The 27,828-nt window shown below is 41.3% G+C and overlaps 1 protein-coding gene across 1 annotated transcript in view; it reads left to right on the plus strand.

Annotated features, from left to right (window-relative positions):
* The window catches only part of ece2a (endothelin converting enzyme 2a), a 98,672-nt gene extending 71,968 nt beyond the window's left edge, over positions 1-26,704 (plus strand). The window contains exon 4 of the mRNA XM_026148927.1: positions 26,046-26,704. Within this exon, the coding sequence (XP_026004712.1) occupies positions 26,046-26,336 (291 nt within the window). The 3' untranslated portion in view covers positions 26,337-26,704. The remainder of the gene's footprint in view (positions 1-26,045) is intronic.
* Positions 26,705-27,828: the final 1,124 nt, after the last annotated feature.

Here is a 27,828-nt window from a genome sequence, read left to right on the forward strand (position 1 = left end):
TGTGTAATTTCTGGGAAACAGGCTTCCGCGTGGACATCTGCAAATTAGTGCATTAGGCTTGGATTTACCTGGCGGCAGCTTGTTCTGTCTCTTTGTTTTTTCTCAGTAGCAAACAAATGATGCTGTTTGCATCTCTCCTGTATTACTCTTCTTGCTCGTCAGGCTATGTCAAACGGCCTTCAGCATGATTTATGCAAGCCCCTGTTGTGATTTGACACCTCATCCTCGCTTAAAAACAAGCATGTAAGCAAACAAACTCACTGTGTTGACCTTGAAGCATCAGAAGTACAAGACCGACGCTTTCGGTAAGCTAATTGTGATTCTCACCTGAACCCAACGCAACGCTCGGATGTCGTCATAGACAAATGAGTCGAGGTCAAAATGTTCTTAACTCTTGTGTTTGGTTGTAGTCACAGCCATCTCAGTCGTTATGTAATGTTTGCTGTGCACGGCCGTCAGTGAGATGAATGCCAATGAAGCTTCTCTCTTCTTCTCCACAGTAGCATCGTGTTTATTAAACCAACTTCACTTTATAAGCTAAGCAGAGGACAAGGTTTTGAATTATGGGGTGAAGCTCAGCTCACAGTCGGGTTGTGCCAGAGCTCAGGAAGCTCTTCAGATGTAAGATTGTGCCGAATTCGATGCTCTTCACTTTATTTTCTTCCCTTTTCCTCTCTCTCCCGGTTTCTGCCTCCTTCCTTTCCATCCTCACCTCCCTCACTCTGCCCCTTGTTCACCCGACTCCTGATTCTGTTCCAGGGCCTGTTTCCATAGCAACAGGTTACCATGGAAACTAGGTGACAGTGCTGCGCATCCCATCCTGCTATCGCCAGGCGAGAGGTGTTCGAAGTTCTTTTTCCTTTCTCCTTTTCTTGTCAAGATGAAAAGACGAAACTTTTCTCTGATGCTTTTTTCTTTAAATGAACTCGTGCATCTTTTCTCCTGCCGTGACCCGGAAGTTGTCTCCCTCTTTTTTGCTACGGTGAAGGATCTTCCAATTCCTTAATTGCGTCTCAAGTAGTCGAGGAGAGGGAAGGCTTTTGGAGGTGGTTAGAAATAATGAAACACGGGTGTGTTCTACACAAAAATCTTTAGTTTCTGTAGAGAATTTCTAAACTACCTTTTGTAGGTTCATCTACTGTTTAAATTTCTTGTATAGGTTTATATAAAGAGGAATTTTATATATATTAAGAGCTCTTGTTCAGCTGCTCATTAATGCAAATATCTAATCAGTTGATCAGACAGCAGAAGCTCAGTGCAGTTAAAATTCGATTTTTACAATTAAATTACACTTGAACCTTCCTCTTATCTCTTCCTGGCATCCCCTCTCCACTCCACACTGAGACAAGGGGGGAAACATATGAGTGAAGGAAGCAAGGAGACATGTTAGCTCACTGAAAATCATCCTCGGTTTGGTTTTAACTTGATGAGGAAACTGTAACCGTTAATACAAGTATGTCCTGTGTCCATTCACCACACACATCCATGCGCTTTAAATCAGCGTTCACAGTGTATTGCCGTGTATCGTTTTAAACACTCATATTAACTTTCTCAGTATGTTAACGTGTTAAAGATTGGACTTCAAATCAGAAGGATTGCCATGACTACTGCAACATGACTAGTTTTACTTTTAAAGGATCGAAGCTGTGTCCATCAGGCTTGCCTGACCTGTGAAGCGTCTATAGAGCCATGCTTACATTTTACAGATGCACTTGTTCTGTGATATTTTCATTCACTCCCCCCTCCTCTGACTCTCCACGCCATCTGAAGAAATGTTGACTTTTATGTTCCTCGGGATTGTGTACAGAGAGATATCCAAGGGCTTGAAATAACTGTACCACTTGACAAATGATGCAATTATACAGAAACAGCAAAAAAGTGGACTTGGCTTTTATGTTGTTTCAAATTTAGAAATAGACGAGAAGAAAGAGATAACAGCAGAGTGCTCAGGAGCTGCTCACATGTAAAGGAGGGGAGGGGGGTGGTGGTGGTGGTGGGGCATGTTTTGCTGTCTTATATTTTCAGAGCAGACCCGTTGGGACTAGTGTATGTGTTCTTACTCGTACTGTATGGATGTGAAAATGTAGGTTTTGTTTTGGACACAGCTCGGCAGTGTAAGCAGTGTCCTTTTCTATTGTGGCTTTTGTTTGCTGCCAGATTGTCGCTCCAGTTCTTAATTATGAAAAACAACACCCTGGAGCCACGTTAAATTTTCACAAAACAATCAGAGCTCAATCAGATGGAGGGAGATGGAAAGACAGAGAGAGGGACTGAAAGAGGACTGACGGATAAGGAGAGAGCAAACAAACAGAAGGCACGACAGAGTGACGGAGCGACCCTGTTAAGCCTGCTGCTGAGGTGATATCAGACCCTGCCACTACCAGTAAATGCAATTTTATGCTGCTGCATTTAGATGTAGTACACGCTGCCATGCACAAATGAGTCAGTGGCTGAGAATATTTAAGCCACACACAAAAAAAACCTTGCATACTGAATAGTACCATAGCTGTGTGGCATAAAAGGGAAGCTTTTTGTCCCCTCTCTAATGCTGTAGCTGACCTGGTTTGCAGCACGTGACTAGAGGCTGCTGTAGCAGTCTACAAACTGCCTGCAGGATTGAATGATGGCACAAAAATAGCACCCGAATAATAGCAACAGTTCACCAGTACATGTGCAAGTCAGTACACTATTGAGTATCTGTTGAATTGGATGTGACATTTTAAGGTTGGGTGAAACAGCTCACAGCACTGAGCGTTTGGTTGCTTGCTGTGTGTGTGTGGGGTCTTTTTTTTTAACTGGGTGGGCTAAAAACAGCAAAAGGGAACGAGGTGTATTTTATTTTTCAAGGTTTTTTTTTGTTTTTGTTTTTTTAGCACACATATAAAATATATATCTTTGTAGGCTTTGATGTGTAGTGCTACTCGCTACAGCTTTGATGCCAGTGGCAAGATGCAAAGGGATTTGTTAAGTCCCCTTTGGGATTAGCTCTGGGAATGGCACTCTGATGTTGTTTGTCATCACAATCCATAGAAATCAAGTTAACATGCAACTGTGAAATTATGCAGTCAATGAAACTCGAGGCACATTTCACGATGTCCTGCTCCTGTCAGCTGATTTTCACTTAGTTTTGATACATATCTTGTTAATGCTGATGTATGTGTATATATTAGACTGCAGTTGCTCATTAGGCAAACGAAGCCATGCCATTTATTTACCTTCTTGAACAGCATACATTTACTGGTGAGTTATTCTCTGGATTTTAGTTTTAAGCCACATACTGATATTATCAACACTAACTTGAGACTAAAGAACAAAAGGTAAAGTGGTAAAGTAAAAGGAATTTAGGGATTAACAAAAAACAGTGCACAGTGTGCCATCAAAACCCAGTGACCTAACAAAATCCAAAGGTCTACAAAAGAAAATCCAAACAATGAAAATCATCAGGTGAAACCCAAGGGAAGACACAGGAACAAGGGGGCAGGTGAGGCAATGACCCAACAAAGACTGAGGGAAAACATGCAGCCTGTATAGGAACTAGGAAAGGGCTAATAAGGCAAACGGCACAGGCCAGACTGCATTAGTTAAAAGTAGATTATTTCCATCTGCGGTCATTACTGATGATTGGTGGCCCTGTTATGACGTCTCTGGCCTCAGCTCTTTGAGGTTGGTGGGCCTCTGATGGTGCTTTGTCTCATCTTATCTTTTATTACTGTTCTTTACAGTCTATTGCTGTTTCACATCACAGCTGGTTGAACCTAAACATCTTCAGGTCCTCCTTGCAAAGTCTTTCCAGTGCTTTTTGGGGTGCTCTCGTGACCTCGTTCCCTGTGCCAGATCTCGGACTAGCAGCTGGTTTGGGAATCTGTCATAATCCATCCAACAGACATGACCCAGCCGGCGTAATCGGTTGGTCCTAGCCACGGTGTCAATGTTGGCGAACCCATCTGCAGTAATTTATATTTATCAACTGTTCTGGGACCTTCCTGCCCTTTCACATTCATACAGTGAAAGCCAGAGACTGGGAGAGCAAAAGCAAAACATCCAGACAGAGCAGAGAAGACGTGACAACAATAACAAAGTCAAGCAGAGCATGGACTGGGGTGTATGTGGATTGCAAAGCGGCTTGCAGCAATATGTACAGGTTAAGGCAGCCTCAGTGCTGTGCCATATATGAGATTTACCCGTTGTGCATACAGAAGGCCATCAGCTTACCCATCAGCTGTAGTCAGCTGGCACTGATTTGATCAGTTTCTCTGCTGGGATTGCAATATGGGTTGACCTCTTCTTGAACTAATGCTGTGCTTGATGATCAGGTATAGTACAACAACAGCCAGGAACATATGGACAAAGTAAAAATTAAGGATCATGTCAGAAATGATTGTACAACAACAACTTTGGTGCAAAGTTGTATCCATGCTGCCTGAATTTTAGCCTACATCCAAACATCTGTCTTGAGATCTCAGATGCAGCTTCAGTGTCAAATGCCTCTCAGGCAAAGGCTCATCAGTGGAGTGCAGCATTTCACCACAAAACCGCAATATTTCATAATGAGCTGCAGTTAAAGCTGTGACTCCCGTCCTATTTTAACTTTATTGAAACTCGAGGTAAAATAAGTATAGTGAACACAGCCGTAATAAGCCGTCAGCTGCGCTGCACAGAAAGGCTTTTTAGCAGAATAGAAATTCAGGTCACATCTCAGCAGTTTGCTTTGACTTTCCAACAGCACACACCCGCTTTCCAGTTGAAGGGTATGAAATATGAGTCATTGCGCTATGTGCATGATTAGATAATGATTATTACCTCAAGTTTCTGTTTTATGTCATTTTACTCGCTCTCTTCAAACCTGAACACCGGGAGGTGTTAACGACTGAATGTTTTGATATGTATCGCACACAAATTGATTTACACCTTGTGTTCATGATTCAGTTTGGTTTTTAATGCAATATTATGTCTGTATATGATTATGGCTGAAATATGGGTCATCACTGTCTTTCAGTAACTATTTCTAATTCTATTGCAGGCATTTGATAGTCACCTAAATGCCAAGGCAGGGCTGTTCAAGCTTTCAAAACGAATCATTTTTGGCATTTTGCACTTACCTGGCAACCACAGTGAGACAGTAATGTCTGGAGAGTTTGGCTCCATATGGGTTAGAAATGAGTCAGGATTTGAGCCACGCTTTGTCAGGTAAAAGCACCAAACCATCACTTCAAATTCTCCAGTCACAGTTGAGTTGCCTCCAAGACCACATTAATTGCTATATGTTGAAAGGTTATCATGTCGTTGCTCACCCCAGCTTTAAGGTTTACCAAAGTGACTGTCTATACTTCTATATAAACTAGTTTGTTTACATGTCTGAGGCTGTAATGTGCTGACAGATAGCATGTGGGTATCTGTCAGAGAATTTCCCAGCACTTCAGTATCTGAAAACTAATAATTAAAAATCTGGTGACTGCTAGTCGTTATTTTTCACCATACGCTGTCATATCTGATGCTGCTGTACAACAGTTGGGGAATTCCTCTGGCTGTTACACTTGGATTAAAGCCTCATTGTCAGTGACTCAGTCCCACTCCACTCACTTCAACATCAGCTCCTACAGCGACTGCCACTCTACTCACTGTGGGAGTCCAGTCCAACGACATGGAAGGAGAAAACACAAGCAACAGCCAGCAGTCAGTCAATCATCACGGGTTTGCCACTCCACCCTGCTAAGTGCTTCACCTATACTTCACACATCGCTCAACTGCTCTTGGCAGGATGCGGTATTAATAACAATCCCATGTGTCTTTACTGACACCAAAGGTTGTGTTTTGAAAGCAGCTGCCCAGACTGCTGTGCTATATGCTTTGGCATTGCCAACAGTGCCATCAGTCTGAGTTGTCACAGTGATGCCAACTCTCCTTTGGAGCCATTTACCCTCCAGTAAATGTTGTTTGCCTCAGGGCAGGCTGTTCCCAGACTCCCTCATTGGCCACTTGCCGGGTACATTATATCTCACTTCAGCAGTGTTGTTTTAGGGATAGGACCTTTTACTTGTTACATCTATTACGTGGTGCTGTTTGTATTGTAAAGACTCTTTAGCTCCCAACATATTATTTTTCAGTGTTTTGGTCAGATTCAGGAAAATCCGAGCAAGGACATCATCAAGAGCATACAGCCTTTCCAGTATATCCAGTGTTTTTTACTTTCTGAGGGACTCGGGAGTACAGCCACTACAACTCCAAAACAGCAAAGTTGAGGTAGTTCGGGCATCTGACGAGGATGCTTCATAGACACCTTCTGTGTGTCTGGGAGCTATTTCTGGCATGTCCTATTAAGAGGAGGCCTCTGGGCCGACCCAGGACTCTCTGCTGAGATTATGTCTCTCAGCTGGTTTAGGACCGACTCTGTGTTCCCCCCTGGAAGAGCTGGAACGGGTGGCCGGGGTGAGGGAAGTCCAGGCTTCTCTGCTCAGACTTCTGCCCCCATGACAATAGAAAACGGATGGATGTTACTTTTACTTCACTGTCTCCAAATATCAATAAGAAAATAACAGTTTCTGATTCATAAACTACAAATAAACATCATCCCAAATCCTCCAGTAAAAACTGGACTACGAGAGGAAAAAACAGCCTCACATGCCCAGGGGTGTGGCCTGGTGAAATTTACCCCCTTAGCGATGCTGGCGACTTCTCCTTTTTTGGCCTGTGGCAGTAATGCTTTGAGCATCAATCACCAGTTTCTTATAAACCTAATGCAGTTCTTATCAGAGGTTTAATCCTACATGTGTGTATTTATCTTTTTGCATCGCTAATAAACCACAATAATTTAAAGAACAGATGAAGTTTGATATCATCAAGTTAAAAATTCATAGAAAATACACAAAGGCAAGATAAAGAAATTCAGTTTTTTTTTAAATCTTGCATGTTAATGTAGAAGTTTTGAAGTTGTAAGAAACATAAAAGGGTAAGAAGAAGGAGAAGAGTTTGGACTTTAGCCTGGTTTTGCATGCTGAGTCACACAGCAACAGCAAAATCTATGACAGAAACTAGAACAGAAAGAAATTCTCTGGACTCCTTATACCAGTAAAACAATAAGAGGTTATGTTATCTGGTCCCAACACAACTGAACTAATGAAAAAAGTGAAGGAGATTTTGGTCACTACTACAGTGTGGACACGGTTCAGTGAATAAGCCTAATCAGGAAATGAGAAAATGCATGTGTTATGGGATTATAGGGGCATTATTGTCAGACTCTTCTACGGTACACTTAAAAAGAGGCAGTTACAGTTACACATACAGTACGCAGCTATTAATTCTGCAGCAGGATCACGTATTTGATACTCGAATGTCAGACTACGTAAAAAGACAGGAGGATCGCTACCTACACTTCAGCACTTAAATCTCATCCTCTTTCCCTTTGTGGTCTACAATCCCAGCCACCACTTTTTGCTTCTCCCTCTCTGTAGTCATCACTGCATTAATGCGTTTGCAGTTACTCCTCTCCATCCTCACATACCGAACATTCACACAACACTGAGCTCGAACCTGTCGCCAGTTCCTCCCTGCAGCTATGACTGCCTGGCTGTGAAGGCTCTAACGCTTGGCCTGTGTTCTTGCTGTATAATGAGACAGTCAGGGAATAGTTAAAGAACAGTTTTATGCTTTAGAACTTAATGAGGCTCCGCCTGGTTTTGTATGAACAGCTGATACGTCACAAAAGAAATAAAAGCAGTTATTTTTTATGGTGGGTCCAGGGAGATCTGGAAGGTAATTGCAATGTTTTCTAGATCTTTATCCAAGAATTTAGATGGAGAATATTCTCTCATAGTGTCCGTAGTGCTGAGTGTGAACCATTCGTTGAATGAGAACCACACTGAGACTAGGGTTCGTAAGGGTTTGGGTCTATTTCCTTGCTTTCCAGTCTTTTTGTGCTGTTTGGAATTCCTCTAAATGTCAATTTCTGAAAGATAGTAGATTTGCCTGATGGTAATGCTTCCAGTGAAAATTTCAGGGCCGAGCTTGCCATCAGTGAGCCCTGAGTAACATTTGAACAGGATTAGTTCACAAAATATTGTTGTGTATCACTCTCTCCATCCTGTTAACCCAGATTGACTTCATGCTGACCAATAAAAAGGTTGCAGTCTGCAGATGTTGACACTAATTGGCTCCTTCTGTCTTCTGACGTCAACAGAGACAGAGCTCCCAGCCTTGATGCGTTAATTGGTTAGCAGCATTTGGAGCTCAAAACCTTTTGAAGCTCGAGGCCCAGAAAAATGTTTAAATGACATCACAGACCCAGAAAACCCAACACAAATTTTAAAGTGGTTAAGACCTCAATCTCTCTGCTCCTAATTTTCAATTTATATTCCAAATATAATAAATAATATGCAGTCTGGACCTTTATTTAGACAGTTCAACTGTGCTTCAAGGAGTTACATGTTTTGATCAAATAAAAAGTTCCAGCTTTAATGCTTTTATTTGATGTTTACATCAATACAGACAAAACTTTGAGGAAGATTAAGTCCTTCTGTTACACTGTGCCCAAAGTTTAGGGGTTGAAAGTAATTGGGATGATACAATTTTGGAATGTTTTGTGGAAAATCCCTTGCAGTTCCTGAAGTCATGTCTGAAAATGAGTCAGTATTGACCTTTCACTCGACACACAATTTTAACCTCTGTCTCAGGCCCCAGTCACACAGGCCTAAAGACTGGTTGGTGGTCCCTTGACAACCACTGGTTGTTAAGGAAAAATAAGTATTCCCTGAGTGCTTACTTGCAGTGAAATTGGTCATAAAAAAAATTTCCTTGCAAATGCTTTGGTTGCCAGCAAATTGCCACAGCCGCCCATAGTTTGGATGGAAGATGCCAGCTTACCTGCAAACACTCACCAATGTCACTCTGAGCAGTAGTGAAAAAAGCGAGTGCTTCAAAGTTTCACCCTTAAAAATGGGTTGGTTGGTGCAACTTTTACTTTGAAGGCAACCATTCTCCATTTCCAGTTTGCACTTTTTGAAGTTTTACACACTTAGGCAGACTGTTTGTCTTTGCACCTTTCCTGCAAAGTACTGGTGACAAGTAGCAATTTGCCAGCAAGCCAAAGCAATCCCAATATCCCAACTGGTGTAGCCAACAACCTTTAGCAACCACTTGCCAACCAGTCAGGGAATAAATGTTTTGGTTTTTTTTAGCAAAAACGACTGAGGGCTGAGGTGAAAGTCCTCTGCTTAACCACATCTTACTTCTGGCTTGGATTTCTTTTGTGTAGTTCATACTACTCACCAATCTTATGCGAAAAATTAGTGATCGTCGTGGTATCCCATCGTACTACACCCCCTACACCCCTGAGAACCAAGCATAGAGGAGGTGCGGGATATGCTGAAGGATTATTATAGATTTATTTATTTATTTTTGTCCAGTAATGCCAAAAGCATGCTGCATGCCTGTGGTTTAAAAATGGCTTTTTCTCCCACACACTAATTTCTATGTCCATGCAAACCTAGTCAAATTAAAGCTGAGGGATTTTGATGTAGTATCTATTATCATGCCTACATGCTGGTGACAGCATTATGTTTTTTGTCTCATCTTTCAAAGTCTTCACTACATACAGATCTGGATAGATATAGATGCGATGAAGAACAACTAATGTGTATTTACCCAAAATACCCAAAGTGTGGACATCCAAGTACCGTTGATCATTACTCAGGATTAATATTTTAATGCAAAAATATTATACATTTTTATAGATAGCTGGGAGATGACCATAAACTGCATCTTTGACAGATGATGTTACATTGTTTCTGTCACCAGTCTCTTTCCTCTAAGCACAACTGCTGTAGCTGGAAGAAACTTAAGTACAGGAGCTGTGAGGAGGTGGTGGTGACAAAAATTTGCATCGATTTTTTGCTTAAGTAACTCTGAGCATAAGCTGCAGTTGTTATGTTATGATCTATTTGTTATGTAATTGAAGGTAATGAGGTAAGCAGACTGGCTTTCTTGCACCTAAACTTTAAGAATAAATTGGCTGCAGTTGTTTAGATTATATATTTTTTTCACGTTGTTATGGAAACTGCCTGCCTACGCCTGCTATAGTCCTGTGCTGTAAAGGAGTTTCTGCCTCTACTTCTCTCTACCAGAGCGGTATCTGTCCAGCACATGCATACATCAAATGGGCCATCACTGCAAGAGAGATGCTCTGCAGGATGCACCATCTCTGTTGCAGTTTCATGTTCTGCTTTCTGCTTTTGTGGCACTCAAAGAAAAACCAGTCCTGTAACAGTAAATGGTCTAGTTTGCTCTAATTGACCAGTTACTCTGATTTCTCTGTTACTTTGATTTCTCTAACAGACAGCAGTATAATCGAATGAAAGAGGGTTGAACCTTTGCAGACATTCTGAGAGCAGAGTTTACAAAATGAACCTGTAAATGGCTATATTCAGAAAATAAAATTAAGAAGCAGAAACGTGATCCTTAATGGGATACAGCAATCCAAAATACAGCCAGTTGGTTGTTGTGCTGGCCAAACAGTCTGTGCAAATATAGCAGACGTATATAAAGTTGAAGAAGATGGATGGATGGATGGATGGATGTTATTTGGTTGTAAAAAATAAACCCTCCATATTTTACTGAGGAACATGCTACGATTCCTGCTGTTCACAAATTTTACCCCATTTTACGTCAAGTTCAATTAGTTTAAAGGAGGAGGGATACAGTTCTGATGTTCAACTATCTACAGACATTATAAAAGAGAAAATTCTGTTGTGCAAAATAAAAGCAGCAGAGGAGGAGAGGCATTTCTTGGATGCACTAGCTGTGTAGTAAAGTCACCAAGACATTATACTTGCTAGCTGGACCGTACATGTTGATTTGTTCTTCATGAGTGAAGCGCACAACCAAAGTGTTTTTTCCTCATGATGCCTTCACTGTGGGCAGTCTTGATTCGCAACATCATTTGTCTGTGCAAATACTGTTCTGTCTGGTGCTGCTGACCTGGAGCAGAAGCAGCTTTGTTATTTGTTTTAATAAAGCTACAGTCACGGTCAGTTGTCCCAAAGACAAGGACCAGACCTATGACCACACACAGTTAGCTGCTGTCTTCAAAACCACTGCGATCTATCAAGACAGTGATGACACGGCAATAAGATGGAGAGTCTGCTATCAGCCAAGCTGGCAGTTACATATAATCTGTCACTGATAACACAGTAGTCAGCTGTCCTAAATCACTGAATATCACAAATGCTGCCAACTGCTAGAAATAAATGATCATGTTATGTATTATAGTAATTGATTTGTATTAATATTTATTTAATACAAATTAAATGAATAGTAAACAGACTCCAGCCAGCATCTCATGGATTTCTTCAAGAAATAGTGATCGCAGTAGTTCCAGACTTACAGGCGCTTACATAAAAATCTTGCATTTATACAGTGTAGGGATATAGCCACAGTGCAACCAGTTGGCAACCACCTGAGTTGAACCCCCCATTGCAAACAGATGTGTTGTAGGTGTGCGGTGCTCATCAGTGCAGATTAACTTTGATCAAATCAATAAGATGGTGTGACTGACCCATAAAGAACACTCAGGCGCTGTGCTTCTTAACGCTGTATCTTATGTTTATTGGGGTTAGGATAGCTAAACGAAGCAAAAGAGAGTCTAAATGTAGGGAACAGAGGAGCCTTTCCCGAGCTACATCATCAGACACGATCATGTGTTTAGGAACTGACTCAGTCCAAATGGGTTCTGCACATCACTGATGGTCCTCTGTTAGACTTTGTGTGTCCCAACAGAGAAGCATTTGGGTTAAAGTTCAACTCTTCTTTTCTAGCTGTCATCGTAGCTGAACAAACCTTTCTAAAAAAGAACAAATGCAGCTGTTGTTAAGAAATGCCACCTCATGTGTTGAAAACGGCCCTAATCATACACCAACTTCTTAAACTGTCACTCAGTCATCTGATCTAAGTTCCTCAGTTGCTATTATTGTGTCTTGTAATATTTAGCAGCTTTCCTGTGCTACTGGCCCACTGAATGGACTGGACTGTGTTAGTGTGCTACGGGGACCTCCACCGGGCTGTCCTGTCCGCCTTCCAAGTCCCACGAGAGACCCCTTCAGCAGCCAGACACACTGGCCCATTTTACTTCCTTTTCAGCCTCCTTCTTTCTCTGCCTCACTTGCGGTTTCTGCTTTCTTCTTCAGCTACTGCCAGGTGCCTTATCCCTGGCTTGCCATTAAAAGGGAGAGGAAGAACTATTGATGGAGCTGTTTCTGTTTTGGCTCTTGGTTATTCAGAATATATGTCAGCGTGCATTGACGTTTACATTTCCTTCTGGCAACGTAAGGCTTAAAAGGAACGGTTAAAGCAGCAAAAACATTAGCTGCCGTGCAAATGGCATTAAAATTAAAATGTGTTGTGAGATTTAGCGAATAAGAAAACAGAGATGTAGAGGGTGTGAAAAGGAGTGAACCACAAAAACGAGGGGAACACCCTCCCTCCTCTTGTTCTGCCGTCTTCTAAACGTGTCACTGTACCAGGCGCTCACGTTTTGCTCCAGTTTCTCTGCAGTTCTTATTTCCCCGAAGCTTTACAATTTTTTTTCCAACTGTTCTGAAAGGCAGATGAGTTTATTAATCACACATTCGCTGACTCTGTGCCTTCCTATCCAAGTTTTTCTCAAAGTCTGCATCATTTATTTCATCATACCGAGCCAAGAATAGCAAACATCGCTTAATTAATTGAGCATTTTTGACCGCAGCAATGTTCTGCTGTGTATCTGCTATAAGCAGCGACCTCGCATGAGGCGTTTTTTGAGGAAGCTTTACGAAAATGAAACACAAAGCAAACGTTAATGCAGGCACACAAACGCAAGGGGAAAAGTGCATGAAAGGCAGCGCAGGGATGCTGGGAGCATAACAGTGGGCGGGTGTGGTTGTCTGATGAGTGTCTCCGTCTTTTTCCACCGGTGTGAAAAGTAGTTCAGTAATTAAAGCAAACCTCTGTCTGGTCCCCAGTGGAGAAGGGAAGGCAGGAAGGGTGAGGAGGCAGCAAGAGCTAAAGAAGAAATGGGAGATAAAAGCCCGAGATGGTTGTAGTGGATGAAAAGGAGAAGACACAGATGTTTTAATTTTAGCTCAGTGTGCCACGAGGAGAGAACGTGGCGTCCGAATTTGAAGATGCTGATTAATTAGACACGGGTCCACGCATTCACGGACACACACACACACACACACACTAATGCTAATATCACGTCTCACAGCACGGATACGCCATTCAAATTTAGCCCGAAGACGAGTTTCCCTCATTTTTCAGCTTTCTTCAACATTGAAGAAGCCCTTTGTAAATGCATCAGCAGTGACCCAGTTCAGAGCTGCAGTTAGTATCAGATAATAGTGACTCCTTGTCTTTTATTGAACTCCTGCATACACCTAAAGTCAGTGCACTAATAAGGCTGTCGAGAAAACCTTCTGACACACAAGTGTGCTCGCCAGAGTGATTAAAAAAAAAATGAAAGCCTTACATCTCAGATAAGTTTTTCTGTTTATTTCCACAGTAAATATTCAGTGTGCTTTTGCGCCGTTGGAGCTGTTTTCTCATATCAGGGCTGCTCGTTATCTGGACTTTTTTCACTTTCTCTCCTTGCCTAATGAAGGCGTGAGTTTCCCGTCGCCACCGCCTGGTGTTTTTGTTTTGAGAGGTGTCCCGCTTTGACCTACATATGTTACTGTGACCAGCACAAAACTTTCATCTCCATGGCAACACAAGGTATGAGAGGGAGAGATGCGCCTATTTGAAAGGCGTGCTCTTGTTGTTGTTGTTGTCGTCGTCTTGCCACTGTAGCTCGAGCCTCCGCGAGCCCGCCGCACAACCTGCACTCAGGTTTGTGAAAGGTGTTGAGTCATTTTGGAATCGGCGCAGCTCTTTGGCAGCGCATCACGAGCTGGAAGTACACACGCACATGTAGTCGAGCACAAACAAGCAGTTTTGTCCCAGCAAGCTAAAGGGGGTGTGTGGATGTGGAGGGAGAGAGCGGAAAAGAGGAGAAGGTTTCTGATGTATAATTTATCTGTGTAGTCAACGGGTGGAGGAGGCGATGCGGGGTGAGGAGGAGAGGAAAATTCAGGGGAGGATGGGTGGGTGGGTGAAAAGGAGGAAGGCGGAGATGAGGATGGGGAGAGGGAATCCAACATTGTCACGTTTTCCTCTGTTATCTATTGTTGCTCCAAGTACTGTAAGTTTCCCGGTGGGAATAAGGGGCTGTGCAAACGTTAAAGGCGTAATCAAATTTCTGCTTGTTTATTGTGTCGTTTTTGTTCTTGTCATGTGCGCCAGTTCAACTCAGATAGAGCTGGACCTTCAGTCGCTGATATTTTCTGTTGTAGACAGAGTTTAAAGTTGCGCGTGCACATAAAACGAAGCTTCTTCGGGGCAGATGGTTCCTCATAGCAGCTGCACATTTGGCTCTTTAGAAGCAGGAGAGAAAGGGATGGATAAAACAGTGGATGGAGGGATGGAGGAAACAAAGCAGGCTGTTGCACCCCTGAAGGGAAGAGCAGATTTGCTTTGTTAGGAGACCCACATTGAGTAAGCCCCCCCCCCCCCCCCCACACACACACACACACACACTTATTTTCTCTCCTGTCCTTCTTTTCCTCCACGCTTCTCTCACCCACGCCCTCTTCGTTTCTTCAAGACGTTTACACGTTTTTGCCATCCACATGCTTGGCTGCAGGCTTCGGGTGAGGTGAAATGGAAAGGAAGAGAGGCGGTAGATTTCAAATGCACATTCCTTAAGGGAGGGGGCTGCAGAGCTACATGATCCCAGTAAACAAGATGGGAGGGAAATTATGAAATATGATGTGAAAATATGACCTAAATAAAAACTGCACCTCCTCCCTGCTTTTTTTTAAATATGTTCGCCCCACTTCAAGTGTGTTTGTGTGTGTGTGTGTGTGGTTGGCGTGCAAGTGAATGTGCGGGTGTGTGTATGTGTTAACGGTACGTCTAAGGGAGACAGTAGGCTGTGGTCCATCCAGGTCTGTTGTCCAGAGATAGCGCTCTGTTGTTGTCTCTACCCACTGATCAGCTCTGCCTCACCCACAGTGAAGTGGGTGCACACACACTCAGGCACGCACAAAGCGCCACCTCCACCTCTGCCTGCCCCTCACAGTCCCACCCCCTTACTTCAGCTTCTACCCTCAGCTTGGAACAGATGGCGGCTTTTTTTAACTTAACAAGCATTTTGAGATGAACACGTTAATTGACACTCAGTTTCTTTATTCAGCACGCTCTCCTTCATTTTCAAAATCTGGCCTCCTACTTTATCCACGGTGCAACAAAGTATAACTTTTTTGTTGTTGGTGAATTTAAAGGTTGAAAGAAGAAAAAAGATAGGAATATAATACAGGTGTTATCAAATGACAGAAGTATAAGTTGTACATATTCCTGTTTGCATGGTGTTAAATGAAATTTCACTTGTAGATTCCTTACTTTCACAGCAACCCTTAAACATTCTAAATTTCATCTCTCACATTTTATAGCTTCCATATTGAGTCCACAGTTTTAATTTCTAATAGCAAGGAAAAACCTGAGAAATGGAGGTAGCATAGGATGAACTCCTCCCCCTTTCAGCTTCTTTTTATGTATGTAAACTCCTATGAAAGCAATCAGTATATTTCTAACGACGTATGAAAATGATCACAGCAGTATCTTATATGCACTGTTGTTTCAGTCATTTTTAGTTGTTTTTTCCCTCACAGACATACAGTTGTATACATTAATAAAGTTCATCAGCTTTAAATTATTTGGATGCCATGTCAATCCTACAGTCACCAGAACCATCTAAGCCCCCCTTTTTCTGCCGAAATCCATCATGGCATTGATTAAATAAGGTGCTGGAAAAATTCCTCAGAGCTTTTGGTCCATGTTGGACATTTTCAATAAAATCTAGAGGTGGGAAAATCCCACTTGATCAGCAGTTTCTGAAACACTCAGACCAGCCTGTCCGGCACTAACAACCAGGCCATGGTCAAAGTCACTGGAATCACTTTTGTTCCCCATTCTCAGTTGGAATTTCAACAGATCTTCGTGACAGTGCATTGAGTTGCTGAGATGTCATTGGCTGATTAGATATTTGCATTAACAAGCAGTTGAACAGATGTACCGAACAATCTGTCTGGTGAGTGTACATTTAAATTGCAAATGTAACGCCAAAGACAGCAGGATAGCCTCACACCAAGAAAGTTCTGAGTTTGAATTCACCACCTGGCCGGGGCCTTTCTGTGTGGCATTTCTATGTTCTCGCTGTGCCTGCATGGGTTCTCTACAGGTACAGTCCAAAGACATGCACGTTAGTTATCTGGTTAATTTGGTTGTAGGTGTGAATGGTTTGTCTTTCGGTGTTAGCCCTGTAATGGCATTTCAACCTGTCCAGGGTGTACCCCACCTCTTGCCCTGTGACAGCCGAGCTAATGGATGGATGGAAGCCATCTACACTCACTAAATGATTTGGGAATTGCCAATTTCTGTGTTGGTTCGTAATTTTTAACAATTGTTTTTAATTGAAATGTTTACTAGAACTGATAAAATGAAAACATGAACAGCTATCAGAAAGAGATTGTTGTTGATGCACAAGAACAAGAAAGGATGAAGGTTGAAGTGTGTCTGGAAAACAAGGTCATTCTGTGAAGTCGTCCTCTCGCATGCAACCCACAGTAGCTTGTAATTTGTGGTATTTTGCATCAGCTGCATTATGCAAGGGTGCTGCCTGAGTATAGAGACAGGACACAGGACAATTGCTGGCTAGCTGTGACCCACTGTTATAGTACTGGCACAAATTAATATTATAATAAATCTTCATTTGTGCAGACGTTTGCTTCCTTGCCTGCACCTCCGTTGAGTAATATCTAGAGAAGTTCAGGGCTCATGAGCAACTTAACATTTCCATCTCAGATGAACCCAGATTATGCAACTTAAAGATCTTGCAGAGTGAAATCACAGTTATGACCACCTGTCACCCTGTCCTCATCTGACCACCAGAGACCATCAGTTATCTCATATACAGTATCTTTAGGCGAGTCTGAGCTTAGCGAGGAGAGACAATGGAGATAACCGAGGATATTGCAGCCCAGTGAGGACAGAAAGACAAAGCAGTGAATAGGAGAAATTCAGAGTACGCACCTGGAGAAAGAAAGACTGCTGAGTGAATAAAATGTCATTCTTCTTGGCTCCACAGCTTATCTTCTCTCTGACTAATGTGGAAAGGTCAGGCAGGGACTTAGACTGACATATACAAAGTTAATATTTCAAAGGTTTAAATAAGTTGATCTGTTTCTTCCAGTACCTAGATTCTTCAGGTTATATGTACCAGACTAATTCTTGTAGTTATCCAGAAAAAGGTTGACTGGTAGTTCTCATATATATTTATTATATTTGTTCTTTTTTATTAAGAACATCTTTGTTACGTGCCCTATTACTCTCATGCAAGATAATTATAAGACTTAATCTCATAAGCAAAATATAGTAGTATGCAGTTTTAATGCATACAATACATATAAAACAAATAGTTTTTCTATTTGTTGTCGGTTGTATTTGAGTGTACACACTGGCATGCATGATTTGCATAGCAAATCTTAAGAAAACAGTGATGCAATCAGCCAAAATGTTGACGTACAGAGGGAACTTTAGCAGTCTGCAGTGTTTCTTTCTGTTTCAACCACTCTGACTGACAATTTTTGAACAAGATATTTTATTTGGGGGAAGAAACTTAACTACTGTCTGCAGATACAGCTTACATGGCGGCTTGACAATCTGTTGAGATTTTAGCAGACAGGTAACACAGAATTATATTTTTCCTGCTCTAAAGCCCTCAGTGATGTCGTGGTCATAAGGCAGTTTTATTAGAGATGCCATGTTCAATCAAACCTTCTTCCACACTTATAAAATCTAAAATATGACCACTTTTTAGATTCAGTCCCCTTAAAATATTTAAGTTTCCAGAACTCTCTCACTGGCTCTTGACATTTTTTAATTGACTAAAACAAAACCTGCATTTTATTCTCAAATCTTAGATGTTAGTTTGGCTGCATGTCATTTAATTTCAGTTATTATTAAATAGCACCAATTCACAACAACAGCTTTATATTGGAAGGTAAAAACCCTACAAAATTTAAAGAAACAACAACAATTACACAACCACCTGTGAGCAAGCACTTGGTAGGAAAAACTCAATTTTAACAGGAAAACAGTCTCCAGTAGAACCAGACTCAGGGACAGGCAGCCATCTGCTGCTACTGGTTGGAGTGAAGGGGAAGAGAAGAGAGCATAGAGAGACAAGATAAAAGACACACTATGAGAGAAAGAGGATGAATTTAATATTTACTAATGATTAAATACAGTAGTTATGCATAACCAGACAGACAGGTAAAAGACCCGAGTGAAGAAGAAATGCTCATTGCATCATGGGAAACCCCAAAGTAAATACCTAATAAAATAGTTAAGTTACCATGTTTGTAAGATTTTTAGGACCAAGTAAAGACCTCAGTTTTATTTTAATTTAGACGTAGTAAATTAGATTTCATCCAGGCCTTTACATATTAGAATAGAGCTTTTCAAATAAAGAACCAAATGGGTCTTTGGTTGACTAATAGGCTAGGGTGAAAGATTGCAGTCACTCCTACCCCTCGACCTGTGCTTTGAGGATTCTGACAGTTTATAGCCCTTTTCCACTTGTACCTACTCGGGTCGGCTCGGCAAGGCTCTACTTGGTTTTTAGGGTTTTAGATGGTAGTACCTGGTACCAAGTACTTTTTTAGTACCTATTCAGCTGGGATCCCAAGTTGTCTGAGGCGATCCGAAAATGTGATGTAAACGGACTGCATACCACCAACTGGCTACTCAGTGGCATTGCTCAATGAGTCATGAGAGCATCTCCTTCGCCAAAATCAAAACTGCCATTTTTGAAACCCGGCAACAAGGGAAATCACTATACAAAAAACAACAATGTGGTCCCTGAATATGACAAAAAAGCCATGAACCAAGCAGCCGGTGTACCATTGTCTCATTGTGGTTCTTTGTTGTGGCGTTTGTGTTGCATACAAATGATGTCACGGGACTTTTGGCTGCTAAACGTACGGTCGTGGCTATAACGACCTTACGCACATTAGGTGGTACTTGATTGTGATGGAAAACGGCCGTCGAGCCGAGTTGGTACTAGTGGAAATGGGCTATTAGTATGACTTTGAGGTGGCAATTCACTTAAACTAACATATTCATCCTGTACAGTTTCTGTATAGCAGAATAAATCAACATGTTAATCAATTATTAAATCATTTACTAACAGGGAATCAGAAGAGAGAGGCCTAATGTTAATAGAAGTCCTTTTTGAAGTTCATTGTACTTATAGGGTCAGTTTGGTTCATCAGTAAGCTTAACAAGACTACCTGGCCACAGTAAACTGTGCAAAATTGATCTTAATGGTGTTGCCAGAAATGTAAGCAGGTAATAGCTAACAAATTGTGTATGAATGTTGCAGGGATGCTAATTTTAGATTAGCACAATAAACTATGTGAATATGGAAAAGAGCTCCTTAAATATAAAATTTAGGTTAATCCCATTTTAGACAAAGCTGCAAAGACACTGGAGACAATGAAATGCATTTTAGCTCAAAACTTCCATCAGGACTGCCATAGCCAAAAGAAGATTATTTCCATCTGCTCTTATTTATATTTGGCACCGTGGCTCTGTCCTGATACCGCTCCACGCTTCAATGCCAATACGTGGAAAGCTTGCAGCGGGAAGAGCAAGAACAAGGAATCAGTTAAAAGCTGGTTTAAGTCAGGTTGAGCAGGGGTGCAGGTGGGTTACTCAGCAGCTTACAGATGACCAGATGTGAGTGGACTTAAGCAGCCTAAACATTGTTTTCTTCCTAGATTTATAAATTAGATGCATGGAAAGTATCAGCTGAGCCTTCAGCTGCATTGGGATCAACTGATATGCCAGGATTGTGGTGAAGTTTAACTTCATGGCCTGCGTGAACTGACGCTGTGCTCCATTTTCTTCTCTATGAACTCCCTCTAGGGAATGATAACAAAGAGATAAATTACCCAAAGGTGTCAGTGGGAGTACCTGGGAAATCTCATGGGAAACTTAACTCCGGATCTCATATTTCCTCTTTATACATTCAAGACACGTCAGGTGACTTGGACACAAGCTTCAACTGCCACGCTAAATAATTCAGAACAGGCTATGACCTGTTGGTGTGTGTGGGGGGGTAGGTGTGTGTGGGTCCATGCGTGTCATTGTGTGTTTGTGTATCTCAGCTGTGTTTTCAGGTGTGTTTGTGTATTTTGGGGCAGCACTTCAGTAGTGTGTGAAAATGAATACTACCACAGTGGTTTCCCCTGTCCTCTTGGAGGAACCCTGTGTCCTACTTGGGATCAGCTTACAGATGTTTGACAAAGAGTGGACGGACTGAAAAGAGCCTCCGTGTTTTTCTGACTGCATTGTCATATAAATCCCAGTTTATCCATCTGTTAATTCCAATATGTGACTCCTTGTGTTTGTTGCTTTTTTCTCCACTTGTCCTGAAGAAATGAGATTCTGTTTTTGTGTGTGTGATTAACATCATGTCAGAGCTGCTGCCATGCACGAGCTGATTTACATATAGACTTTATATAAATATGACTCAATTCACTCAGAGCATCATCCTCCTCCTCATGAGGATTTTCAGTGTATGCATTCATACAGGCCCATGCTGAGTGTGAGAATCTGGGTTAGTAATGTATCTTGTAAACACAAAGGGTAATTTGATGTATGACTAATGTATTACATTGTGTAAAATGACCTGAAACATCAGATAATTTATTGCCATCCTCTAACTGCCAGCCTCACTGTCAAACAGTGGGTATTACAGTAGTTATAGCTGACTCGTTTGCTGTAGTTCAGTGTCTTCTTGGGCTGCAGTGACATCAGTCACCTGTGACATAAGATTCTGGAGTTACACTCCAAAGGCACAGAGTGCAGCCATACATCTCAATGTCATGAATAATGTCTGAAGTGATGAAGTCAGGAGGATGTTAACTCGCACTGCAGTTCAGTGAAATGCGAGTCGCACTTTGGCGTAAAGTTAAATGTGACAGCCAAGGGACTTTCTGAGAAAACTGTACAGTATTAAAGGAACATTTATATGATACACAGGAAGTTTCCTTTGGCAACAGTTACTTCCAAGCATCAGCTAGGTCAGTGCGGGTAGTTCTGTTTGAAAGAGCAGCAAAAGCTCGAGAGGTGGAGGTGGCAAAAATCACAAGTTGCTTCAATAAATGTCAATTGTTTTTGATAAGTTGTACTCCATGGATTCTACCCATTTCTACAATATATTACCAAAAGTATTCACTCACCCATTCAAACCATTGATTTCAGGGTTCCAATCACGCCTATGGACACAGGTCTGTAAAATCAAGCACCTAGGCATGCAGATTGCTTTCACAAACATTTGTGAATGAATGGGTCGCTCTCTCAGGAGCTCAGTGAATTCCAGTTATGAAAATTTCTTGCTACTAATTATTCCACAGTCAAATGTTAGTGGTAATGTAACAAAGAGGAATGACAGCGTCTCAACCATGAATTGGAAGGCCACATGAAATCACAGAGCAGGGTCAGTGGATGCTGAGGCTCACGGTGCGCAGGTGTCATCAACTTTCTGCAGACGTCCAAACTCCGTGCGGACTCCAGATTAGCTCAAGAACAGTTCATAACGAGCTTCATGGAAGGGGTTTCCATGGTCGAGCAACTGCAACGGTACTTGTGTGACTGCATTGTGACAGGAGTAAAGTTTGGTGGAGGGGAGATTATGGTGTGGGGTTGTTTTGCAGGAGTTGGGCTCGGTCCCTTAGTTCTAGTAAAAGGAACTCTTAATACTTCAGCATACCAAGACACTTTGGACTATTTCACACTCTTAACTTTGTGGGAACAGTTTGGTAATGGCCCCTTCCTGTTCCAACATCTCTGTACACCAGTCCACAAAGCAATGTCCCAAAAGACATGGATGAGCGAGTTTGGAGTGGAAGAACTTGACTGGCCTGCACAGAGTCCTGACCTAAACCTGAAAGAACAGCTTTGGGATGAATTAGAGCGGAGACTGTGAGCCAAGCCTTCTCGTCCAACATCAGTCTGACATCACAAATGCCCTTCGGGAAGGATGGTCAGAAATTCCCATAAACACTCATAAACCTTGTTTATATCACAATAAACCACATGGATTAAAATGGGATATCACTCAGGTTCATAAGTGTGCGAAGGCAAACGAGCAAATACTTTTGGCAGCATAGCATATTTGAGGTGCTCTTTGGAAGGGATATATATAGGCTTGAATATCAAAAACTCCAAGATACTCGTTTCAAAATAAAATTAAAATGTCTTTATTTTCACAACAAGGTTATGTAAAAACTCCAACGCAGTTTGGCACACAGGCCCACATCAGGGAATAAAATAGAGTCCATGAATCAACTAAATATTTTCTATTAATATTTCACCAAAAAGGGCCTTCCATGCGGTGTGTTCTACTAATAGCAAGCTTCCACCTAAGGGTGAAGCCAGTGAAGCCCCACCAACAGGAGATGTCTTCAAAGAGCCCAGATAGATAATAACATCAAGTCAAACATTCATCCAAATTCATTTCATGTCAAACTATAAGAACACAGTAAAACATTTACTGGGACCATTTGTGTTCTTGATAAATGTTTTGAAGAGAAACATGATTGAAACCAGTCATGTTTGTGTCCTAAGTGGAAACAGCTGTGAGCTAACATGTTCACCATTCCTACTGTGTAGACGGGGGGAAGGCAGCAGTGTTGTGTTTGCCATCTTGTTTTCATTTTTTATTTCTTGCTTCAGTTAACTCAGCTTTGAGAAACACTGAAGTCTGGATCCTGCGCTTCCCGACTGGCTGACAGTTATTTCAGCCTAGCTTAGTTTAGCTTTGTCAGGAAGACAACTAGTGCAGTTGCTTTTACCCAAAATGTTGTAAATCTGAACATAAAAAGGTTTCAGTTTTAAATACGTTTATCTTGTGTCCCTCATCTGGAACATCTTCTTCACTTTCTTGTTTCTTTGCCTTACATGACATATTTTATCCCATATCCAACATCCCCTCCACTCTTCCTCTCATTTTTCCTCTGCGTCACAGTGAAAAGTGAATAATTCATATATAGGCTGCATGCTGGTGGAGATGAATCATGTGAAAAGAGCAGGATACACGTGCTCCTCTGAGAGCAACTCTCAAAAGACCCCAGCAGTATATGAGGATTGGCTCCACACTCTGTCACAGTACTGTACAGACCTCAGCCACTCCATCCCAGCTTGCATGACAGTCACACGTGAGCTCAACACCAGCTTCTCTGCCCTCAGGACCCGGGCAAGAAGCCACCCAGAAAGACCACGAAGTAGCTTCTCTCTGCATTGTCTTTTCAGTAGATGTCTGTGTGTTCAGGCAGATATCATAACCTGTTTATCTAATAGTTGTTTTCATTCTCAAAATGAATTTAGGACAAACTCAGATCATTTTTAGGTCAAATTAAAAATCGGGACCAACAGGTTAGGTCCAAAGCTTTTTTTCTCCAATGGGCCGCATATTTCTGGGGATGCCCAGGCCTGTTTTGGAGCAATCTTTCTTGGGCTTATAGGAGAACACAGTTGACGCACACATGCACATGTACCATTAACACGAAGTCTCACAGCTAGATCTGTAAACACTGACAGTATTCAATCACACTTCACACCAGGGATGTCAACCTCATTTTACATTGTGGGCCACATTCAGACTACTTTAACCTTAAGTGTCCTGAACCAGCGACGCGTGATATTGTGTAAAATTACAGACTGTCAGACTGTCCCATCATTATAAAATATACAATTTATTTAATTAAACTTTTTATGCAAATCCCCTGTAAAAACAGCAAATAGTGAAAAATAGGAACTTTCTGTCACTTAATTGTTTCTTACTTAATTGAGGGGGGTTCTTTATCAATAGAAAAAGCTTTAAAGGTCATGAAAATATCCCCTCCTTCACATTTTCCAGAGCACCCCCCCACCCCCGGCTGAATCATCAGTAACAGTGTTGTTTTGAGTTTAAGAGACAAATTACTGAACTATCTTCTGATGTCATATCAGATAATAGATTTAAGAAAGCTGCTGCAGACTTGTAATATTTCTCCTGCAATCTGTTATTCACCCTGTTGACATGTTTGATTTATGGAACACAGAAAAAAAGCTCAGTTTGTGTCTACACAGAGTTCTGCGAGTTGTGTCTCTTTACTCCCACACACACTTATGTCTCTGGAGAAACTCTCTGCTAATGTCTAACTAAATGTGCGTGTGTGTCTTTATACTCCTGCTTGCCTGAGCTCTGCCTCTTGTGAAACTTGCCGTGTCCTGATGCACACGTGTATCCCTCGTAAAGGATAAACACGGTGGTATGGTGAGAGAATCAAAGTAGCAATTATTCATATGCAGGGACCCTCTAAGTTTTCATCCTGTCACACTGTGTTATCAGACCGCGTGACTAAGCTGCAGCCACTGTAGACTGAGAAGCTCAGTGCTTAAAGTCTGCTCTGTCAGTTTGAGATAATTTGGTATTTGACAGATGTAACAGATGGGTGACATGTTAGGGGAAAAGCTTAACCTTTCACTCCTACAGTGTGATCAGCTGGCTCTATAGTGTCCCTTCAGAGGTAATGGTCACTGCACATCAATACAAAGTTGTTCTGAATGGTCACTTTTATCCTGCGATGCAACACTTCTGTCCTGATCACAGTGGCCTCTGTCTAAATGACACTATCCTCCACCCACAGGGGTTGAGGTGGTTTGATGAGGATGAAAATGATGTAAATCGTGCACTTTGAACTTCACAGTCACTGATCGTTAACCTAGCCAAACACATATGGGAGGTTTTGGACTCCCAAGACTCACATCAGCCCAGTAGAGTCGAAAAGACTTGGAAAATCTCTAGCAGCGTGTGGTTGACAAACTTTACCGAGACACTTCTTTTTTTCTTTTGTGCCTGTCAGTGTAATTAAAATTCAAGGTGTATAACAAAGAAGCAGCAGCCACAGAGAGATGTTATGACTCAGATTTGAATTCACTTTAGAAGATTGCTTCTCCCACACCGTTACTTTGAGAGAGAAAAAAAGATTATCTCAGGTTTTATTTTCCAAGCTCCAGCCTTCTTTTATAATAACATTGTACCCATCATAGTAATGATGATCACTCAGTCAGATGCATACTTTCTAAACAAAAAACGAGGGTTTGTTTAGAAAGTCTAGCTTTGCAGAAAATGCATGTAATTGTCTTAGCAAGCCTACGCAGAGATGGGCATTATGCAACCACCAAGTCGCTGAGAGGCTTACAGAGTAAAACACCTTGTGCGCATTAAAGCAACCTGATTGGCTGATCCATCCAATAGTTTTTCTTTAAATCACAGAGACATGAATCTTTGAGAAAGTTATTTTTTAAATTCACAGGAATATTTCACTAGAATGCACTCAAGACACCATCAAAGGTCTAGTACACTTAGTGCAGCCTAAAGCAGTGCTCTTAAAGCGTTCTCCTCAATAGCGTTCCTGCTGCAGAGTACCTTGTCTTATCAACCAACTAACTAGATATCGGTCCACATTATGCCACGCTGAGCCCAAAGCAGCTGACTTCCTGTGAGGACTATGATTGAATCCTTGGAAGCTGTTCCTTTGCCTTTGCCTAAAGGTTTAAAGCATGTACCAGATAATTGAAACGTCCACTTTAAATATTATCATTATCTTTGTTGCATATCACTGTCCTGTCCCTGCCTTCCCATTGCACCTGCCTCTTGGCTAAAAACTAAATAATCCCACAAAATAAAATAATTCCAAGTTTTTCTATTTACATAAATCATGAAGATTCATTGCCCAGCATCATCAAATACTTATTAGTCAGGTGGTAGTGACCGTGTTGAAAATTATGATTATGATGTGTGTCTTGGTGGTAATGTAGGATGTGCTTGTTTGTCCCAATAAGGTTCTCCTGCTTTTTCTTTGCCTTCTTAGATCAGCCGCTGCCTGAAGCCTGGAGGTCGGTTTGTCTCCGTTACCTTCGCCCAGCCTTTTTTCAGGAAACGGCTCTATGCCCGTACGGAATATAAATGGTCCATCAAACATCAAAGTTATGGAGAAGGCTTTGAATATTTTGTGTATGTCATGACCAAAGGGGAGAAGCTCAGCCCGGAAGATGCAGCTCTGGAGAAAAAGCTGCTGCGGGATACAGAATCTCCACCAACCAGGATTACTACAATAACAAATGATGATAAGGAAGACTTCCTGGCTAATATTGACCTGTAGGGTGACTCTGATATGTAGGATTGCCTTTATAAGTAATCTTTATATTGTGATTTTTTTGCAACGGGAAACTGTTAACCAAATTTCTGGCCTTACTGTTTTTATGTATTTATTAAGAATTTGTAAGGAGTAACTATTTTATACTGTTTGATGTACTAGATATTAGTTTTAAAGTCAAATTTTATCAAGATACCGATATATATTTGGATAAATGTTCTGCAAATGTAATTAAGATGTTGTAAAGATAAGAGAACTGCTGTATAAATGGTAATTGAAATCCATATTTTATCTAAAAGTTTGAGACAAAATCCTGCGTCTGACCAGATGTATTCACAATAGATTAGATTAGATTAGATTAGATTAGATTAGATTAGATAGAACTTTATTAATCCCTCGGGTGGGTTCCTCTGGGAAATTCGATTTCCAAAAAAGCACAGCACCGACAGAAGTTACAGAGTTACAGAATATTATATATATATATATATATATATATATATATATATACACACACACACACACACACACACATATATAAATACAGAGACAATATAAATAAAATATACGAAGGGGATAAATAGAATAAATAGGAATAAAAATAGGAATAAAAATAAAAATACAAGTGAATTGCACATTTCAAGTATTGTTTAATAGTTTAATAGTTTAATAGACAAACTTGTGCCTTTTGTCGTTTTGAAAACATGATTAACAAATGTTACTCTTAATAAATTTCTCATTTGCAAAGAAAAAAAATGGCTAACTGATCTGTTGTCTCAATTCTTCACGGCTCAGATTCAACAAGGTGCTGGAAACATTCGTCAAATCCCATCTCAGAGTTGCTCTGTTGGATTGAGATCTGATGACTGTGGAGGCCACAGCAGCACCATCACCACCCTGAACTGTTAACAGAAGGCAGGATGGATTCATGCTTTCATGATGTTTACACCAAATTCTGACCCCACCATTCAAATGTCACAGTTGAAATCGAGGCTCATCAAACCAGGCAAAGTTTTCCAGTCTCTTATTTTCTAGTTATATTAAGACTTTTTGAACAACTGGCACCCAGTGTGGTCTTCTGCTGCTATAGCCCATGTGCTTCAGAGATGCTCTTCTGCATACCTTGGTTGTAATGAGTGCTTCTTTGAGTTGTTGTTCCTGTCAGCTTGAAGCAGTCTGGCTATTCTTCTCTGACCTCTTGCATCAACGAGGCATTTTGACCCACAGAACTGCCGCTTACTGGAAACTTTCTCTTTCCCGGATCATCCTCCCCTATGTGGGAAAATCCCAGAAGAATATTGAGTTGTCTGATATTTCAAAAATGCATCACATTCCCCAAAGAGGCAAAAAAAACTTGGCCTAATCTCTTTATGAGTTCAAACTTGCCTTCTCGTACATACAAGAAAAGAGTGGGAAAATCTTGTAATTTCCCAGATTCGGGGAGATTAAAGCTAGGACACGAATGATTTGGAGCTCTCACTTTTGCACCATTAAGTGTGAT

The sequence above is a fragment of the Astatotilapia calliptera genome, chromosome 18, assembly GCF_900246225.1.
Source record: "Astatotilapia calliptera chromosome 18, fAstCal1.2, whole genome shotgun sequence".
Lineage (NCBI taxonomy): Eukaryota > Metazoa > Chordata > Actinopteri > Cichliformes > Cichlidae > Astatotilapia > Astatotilapia calliptera.